Raw genomic sequence first — 7,174 nt, 5'->3', positions numbered from 1 at the left:
TTTTTCGGAGGGGGCTTCGGGTTTATGTATAGGCAAAGCTATGTATTATTTAAATTATTTTAATGAAACATACGTAAAAATTGTACATAATAAACGCTCATATATGACATTTTTTTATAACAATGAAGACTTCAGAAACGAAAAATTTCAAGTCAAGATCAGAAGAGTTTAACGCATCTTGGCAATAATGATCGAACTCCAGTATTCATTGCCGTAAACAGCAGCATACTCCCGGAAATAAGTAGGAAAGAACCCATACAGTCCATTTCGGTTACAATGCTTTTTAGGCAGTTAAAGTTATTTTCATCTCTATTTTTCTCTGTATAGCTTCCAAATACACGTTAAAGAACTTTTATTTTCAGGGCACAAAGCTTGAACAATTTTATTAATATGCATTATGAACTGAGAATTCCTTATTTTATACAGAAAAACACACACACACATATTGTGATCAGTTTAAACTTTAAATATTGAGAATTCCACAATCTAAAATGGATGAATCTTAAAGATTTTAAGTTCATTTCATAATAAATCGGAAGTTTTCAAAATATTAAAAAATTTTAAGTCGGCCACAATCCAAATTCGACAAATTCAAAATGAAGCATTGATACGTTTGAGTATCGAAAATGTCAAAATAGGTAGTTTCAACCCCAAATATCTTAACGACGTTTTAATTAATATGGACAATTTCAATTAATATATTTATTAATATCCTATTCAAAATTGAATAATTTTAAATGCTTTTTATTTATTTTCAATATTCACGATTCTCCTTCCTTATTAATACTATTTTCGTTCCTGTACTTACTCACTAATTCTAGTTCTAATTAACTTTGATTTCACAATTTGATTTAATTGCATAAATAAATGAAGTTGCATTTGATCAAATTTTTAAATCGTAAATTTTACTACTTGAATGCCTAAAATTTCGTAACCTACTAAAAATATTTGGTCAGTAAAATTTGTTTAATATTGACAAAAGTTTTGGCCTTGGTTCAACTAAGTATAAATAGTTTGGTGGATTTAACTAAAAAATTTGCTTAAATTGACAATTCGGTAAAATTAATAAAATTAATGTATCAAGTGCAGTCAATAAAGCGATTTTGTTGAATATGGATAACATTTTTTTTCTTATTGCATGTTTAAAAACATTTCGTTTAGCATTTTTCAGCAAATATAATTGATTCTGTATATCCCCCATTATTTCATGAAAAATGCAATTATACCATAGCAGTTTGTTCCTATTATTAATGGATATTTTGGAAATATTTGAAGAAGCCCTCTTGCGCATTTGAAGATGACATTATAGTCCACATGATTTCAAACAAAAAAAAAGGTTTCGAAAATCTATATAAATTGTGAGGTATGACGATTTGAATGCTTGATTCGACAACAAAAGAAATTTCAAAGAGTTGATTCCGTTAGAGTTTCTGCGTTCCATTTCGATTCTCGCGGCATCGATGAAAGGGCGTAGAATGCATTTAAAAAATTATTACATGTTGCCTTCGGGCAGATTGGGATTGGGAGTAAAGTGAAAAAATGGCACGGCGACCTGCACATAATAATTGACAACCGGCACACCTCGAAGCGGTATGCCAATAAGGAGTTCCTATTATACGCAGGCTTGATTGTCAGGAAGAAGATAGCTGACTTGCCTGGAACTCTAATTAGCAGAGAGAGGAGGTACTGACTTATTAGTCGCCTAATTGGTAGATGTACCTAGTACACGGCACGGTGTGGCATTCTTAAAACGTTAGCAATATCGTCTCATTTCACGATCCACTTTCTTTAATTGCTATTAGTGCTACCGCACTGCGAAAAAGATTTTCTTCAATGAGCAAAATTTTGGTTGAATCAGCCCAGAATATGGCTGTTATGTGAACAACAAAATATTTGGTTGATATGAGACCATTTTTTGGTTGATCAAAATAAAACTATCGGTTAATTTGAACAAATATTTTGCTCCATCAAAGAGAATGTTTTAATTATTTCAAGACAGTATTTTCACTGGGTTAAGAAAAATTTTGGTTGATTTTACCAAAACTTGTACTTTATCTAACCATAAAGAAAGGACCCATCACAATTTATATTATAAATGGTTTACCATGGAATTGAGTCCTCTTATGAATTTTTCACATAATCACTTTATCCCAATCGATTCTGTTTCCGGATCACTTATTTTCATCACAATCACGGAAATGCAAACATAACGTAAATGTCAATGTGATACGGATAAGGCCAATTTTCTCCTGAGATGTTCTTCTTATGACGAGGAACATAAAAATAGGTGCCTTAAAGGTCGGAGTGGATGCGCTTAGCGGTGGCGACCTGCAAAAAGGTGTCAATTTTGACAATTAACTAACGTGACTCGGGTAAAGTTGAAGAATGATGTACATGTAGGGGATTACATTAGAAATATCACCTGTGCATTGTGAGGCACTTACCTGGATACAAAATTATTGTCAGGCGGCTTCAAAGTTGCCGGAAATTTAGATGAAATTTCTTGAAATTTATTCTACAGGAAAAAGTGTCAAAAGTTCGCCAAATGCGTCAATTTTATCAAAAAATGATACAATAATGGAATTATGCATCTATGGGAGTGGGCCAACTTTTATTTGAAACTTTTTCCTGTAACATCAATTTCAAGTAATTTCACCTGAATTTCCGGCGACTATAAAGCCGCCTGACAACACTTTTGCATCTAAATAGGTGCCTGACAATCCGCAGGAGCTATTTCTAATGTCATCCCCTACATGTACAACAATTTTGAACCTTATCCGAGTCACGTTAGTTACCTTTCAAAATTGACACCTTTTCCAGGTCGCTACCGTTAAAGGCATCCACTCCGACCTGTAAGGCACCCATTTTGGAAAATCTACGACTTTCGCACAACTCTGTACTCGGTGTTTTTCGAGGACGCTGCTTATAAATGTGACATCAAATTTTCGGGATTCAGAATGGCGAAAATGTTCGAAAATCTACAATTTTCGCACAACTTGGTACTTGGGGGGAGGGGGCGGGGACGCTGATCATGAATTTCAAATTCGATTTTAAGAATTCCATATAGCGGCTTCAATATGGCAGGCACAAAATTTCGAAATCTGCCAGACATTCTACGATCAGCATAACCTAGAGACAATGACGTCGACGTACTCTGTTTACATTGTTCTATAAGGACCAAAATTTTCCGTTAAGAGTGCGAATCATCATTTTGCAATCCGTATTTCAAAAAGAATCACTAATAGGATTCATATTTTAGTGAGCGGCATAGGGACTCACTCTAATCAAGCACCCCGAAGGAGACAGAATTCAACCACGTCCACGTCGTTGTCCCTGGGTTATGCTGAGCGTAGAATGTCTAAAGCGTGAATTAGACAAATTTTGAAATTTTATGTCTGCCACATTGGATCCGCTATATAGAATTCTGTAAATCGAATTGAAAATTCATAATCTTCATAATCAGCGACCCTGAAAACCGCCGAGTACAGAGTTATGCAAAAATCTTAGATTTTCGAAAATGTCCGCCATATTGAGCCCGCCACTTTTAATTCCGAAAATTTAATTAGAAATTTATTATCAGCGAACTCGAAAACCCGCGAGTACACAGTTGTGCGAAAATCGTAGAGTTTCCCAAATATCATGTCCGTCATATTAGGTCCGCCATTTTTAATTCAAGAAATTGAATGTCAAATTCATAATTAGCGACCAAACTTATTATCATTCTGAACACGGATTCTTGAAGAGCATACCCAAAACTAAAAGGAAATATGGTTTTCGATTGGAAATTTCTCTTTTTCAGTCATGAGAATGAGGCTTGAACATAAGTTTAAAAAATGGTAGTTGTCGGTCGTTCATGGGTTAAATAAGAAAAAGGATAGTTCTATATTTCATTGCTTAAAAAAATTAATTGAAGAATTGAGAAGTCTGAGAAGCTTAGAATTTTAATGCAACTTTTTGTTGTTTAAAACAAATTTTGGTTGATTATACAAAAATTTGGCTTATACGTAGTTGTTCGCAATTGATTTTTCGTTATAAAACAGAAAAAGTACACTAAACCAGTTAAGGCCAGACATTCCGTTACTATGTGGTCCTTATCCAAGCTGTTATTCTCATGTCGCCTTATCTACCTTGTTTGAAACTTGGTTAATTAAAAATTAAGAAAAATGGTCATTTTTGCAAGAGGTCGATCGTGTTTCATAACTTACGGCATCCGACACCTCGTCGACGCCCACCTCAGATGAGAGGGTGTCGACCCAATCGAAGTATTCTGCTGACAGCTAATACTGCGTTGACCTCACAATGACTGCACTGCGTCGGTAATGTGTGATACTAATCGTAAGTTACGTAATTCACGCCGACGTGACGTTTAAAATACTCCTTTTCAGAGAAACATTAGCATCGTCCTCTTAACTTAATAAAGTGATCTTGAGCCCAACGTAGTAAAGAACAATTTTCACAGGCCCACATCCAGTGAAGTGGAGTCGTACGACGGTGTACATACTCTTGCTAAAGGACCTAAATGATACTTTAGAAATGCGGAGAACCCGTGAGTAGGCCTCTGTTTCATCTGAAATTTTAAAAATAAAGACGAAGCACAATATACAAAATGATTTTTATCATACTAAAAAATGTTCATTTCATTAATTTACTTGTAAGTAGTTTAATTTATAGTTGAATTTAAACTCTTTCGATAACAGATTATCGTTTGTAACATTGATCATTGAATATTGATAAAAAATAGAACGATATGAAACTTTACTTTAGTTTATCACCATTGATTTTTGTTTAGTTGTGGTTTAAATTCTACTTTAATTCATGCTAAAATTCAAATTAATTTTTTAATTAAAACTAAAAATAACATTTCAACAGTTACTTTCCCCTGATACTGACCTATTACATTATTTTATTTTACTGAATTCTATTACTGTGATATTCATCAATAGTACCTTAATATCCGCTTATTAATTATGTAATAATGCATGATAATGCAAAATATGCGTAAAAGGGACTACTCCGTACGATTTTCTTACTTTGAAATAACGAAATAAAAATATGATTCCGGCTTTAACCGGATTAAATATGTTTCATGTAAAATTCAAATTTGCAGTCACAGAAGAATTTCAAACTTGATTTCTCTGCTTTCAGGACGTGATGAGCGAGTACGAACGAATTAAGCGTTCGTGCTTAAAACGTGGTGAACTCTGGGAGGATCCTGAATTTCCAGCTACACAGGCGTCAGTGTTTTATCATCAAACACCGCCATTTCAGTTTCAGTGGAAGAGGCCAAAGGTAAGAAAGATGCTTTCCAAGTGCGTTTCAAGTATGCTTTAACACGCTACTTAAAAGAACACATTCAAAAATGTTAATATAATTCAAGAGCTAAATTACTGAATAATACGAGAAGCCGTACGGTTTCATAAGCGTAGTGACATCATTGTAAACATAAGATTACCACCAAGTTATCCTGAAGTGACTCCCTTTCCATACCCTGGCTCGTGGTAATTCCAAGAAAATGCCATAAAACACGAATAAAACTCTTGAAGCTTAGAGGCCAGTATTAAAAACATTGTTTTGTTTCGATATTGTGTGAAAGTGCCGTCACCCAAAAAGTGCAGATTTTCTACACCAAAATGAAAAGATTGTATCTTCTGGTTACACTTAGTCGTATAGTTTTAAAAAAAATCTATGTGAACTATTGTGTCTTTTTCTGTAAGTTGCAGCTGTATGATCAAATCACGAGGTTAAACACTTATCTTTTCTTTCTTATACTTTGTTACAAAAACGTTCTTTTTTAGTCTTCGGATCTTTAATCATTTCCTTCCCGTGAATCCACTGTACAACTAGGATATACTTACTGTTGTCAAATTCTGCATAGGGTAAAGTTTTAGAAGTGCAGTCATTACACTCTCTAAATAAACATTTTTGAGAGTAGCAATCAAGACAGAGTATTTGCAATGCTGATTAGTTGTTATCAAATCCAAGAAATTTTGCACTTTTTAAAGCTGCTAGTTTCAGATTAATATTTTCATGTACAATATAGACACAAGTATCACGGTTCCTGAGCTTAGGGGACACAAATCAGAATGAATGTAACTTAAAAAAAGGGAATACGCAACAGTCAAGGTATTTGTTTTTAGAACCTTTTTATGCACATTTTCTAAAGAATCCATCAAGTGTGTTTGATGCATCCTTTCCCTGCTTCAGCATTATGACTGTTGCTATCGTCTTCATAAAATTTCTGAATCAATGTAACTACTCTCTTCTTTCTAGCTTTAATTTTCTCTTCAGAATCTTTGCGTCGTCGACGGTTTAGCTTTTTGTAAGTCATGGAGTAATTATCAATTCGCCATAATTTCTACTTGTCAGAAGTTTAGCGAGACAAAAGATTTTTACAATCAGACTTGTCATTATGAGTTAAAGCTTTTGCATAATTTTTTGTGCTTTGGTTATGTAACACTTCACCAAACAATGCCTTTTTGACTAATTCTTTAGTTTGATTCTGGTCTTCTGTCATGTTTTTAATTTTCGTTCTTAGTGTTAGTGTCCATTCTCTGTTTTTGCGAACCTCCTTTTTAGTCTATTATATTTCTTTTCTTGGGGGTTACGTTTCTTCTTTAATTCTTAAATTTTTGTAGTCTTGTCCTTCAATCATGTATCTCGTAACTTGCGCTGGGGAAAACTTATTTTTTGGCTTCATTTCGTCTAACGAATTGCAAATTTTGGTGCTCAATGTTCACAGGTTCTGGAGGTTCATTGTGCTCGGCAACTTCATCGCCAGATGAGGATCGCGTATTTTCTGTAAGGTAATTGATACGGGCTTGTTTAACTTGTTGGCTATGTCTATAATCCAGGGACGAGGAGCGAAGCGTCGCTCGCCCTTTTCTTTTCTCTAGCTAAAGAGGAGAAGAAAGCAGGTCAGTTTCTTCTCACAACAGTCTTCGAGTAGAGTGAGTTAACTTGGTGTTGTGAGTTTCGTTGTGGAGAGAAGAGAAATGATCTCGGTGAGTCTTCTATCGGGATGGTTGAGAAATTTGTGGCCACTTGTGGTGCTCGACTCTGCTGGCGCGAAGCAAAGGGAAACAGAGTGAACCTCAAAGCCTTGTAATGCGCAACTGTCAGGACTAAACGTCGCAATGATTTAATTGAATATTGTACGAAAGGGAACTTTTCGACT

At 34.6% G+C, this 7,174-nt stretch overlaps 1 protein-coding gene across 1 annotated transcript in view; it reads left to right on the top strand.

Annotated features, from left to right (window-relative positions):
• Positions 1-7,174, top strand: part of LOC117176927 (calpain-C) — a 246,160-nt gene that overhangs the window by 73,285 nt on the left and 165,701 nt on the right. The window contains exon 2 of the mRNA XM_033367325.1: positions 5,146-5,289. Coding sequence (XP_033223216.1) covers positions 5,146-5,289 — 144 coding nt within the window. The remainder of the gene's footprint in view (positions 1-5,145; positions 5,290-7,174) is intronic.

Source organism: Belonocnema kinseyi, chromosome 7 (assembly GCF_010883055.1).
Source record: "Belonocnema kinseyi isolate 2016_QV_RU_SX_M_011 chromosome 7, B_treatae_v1, whole genome shotgun sequence".
NCBI lineage: Eukaryota > Metazoa > Arthropoda > Insecta > Hymenoptera > Cynipidae > Belonocnema > Belonocnema kinseyi.
The sequence above is the reverse complement of the archived record's forward strand: the minus strand, read 5'-3'. Positions and strand labels throughout refer to the sequence as shown.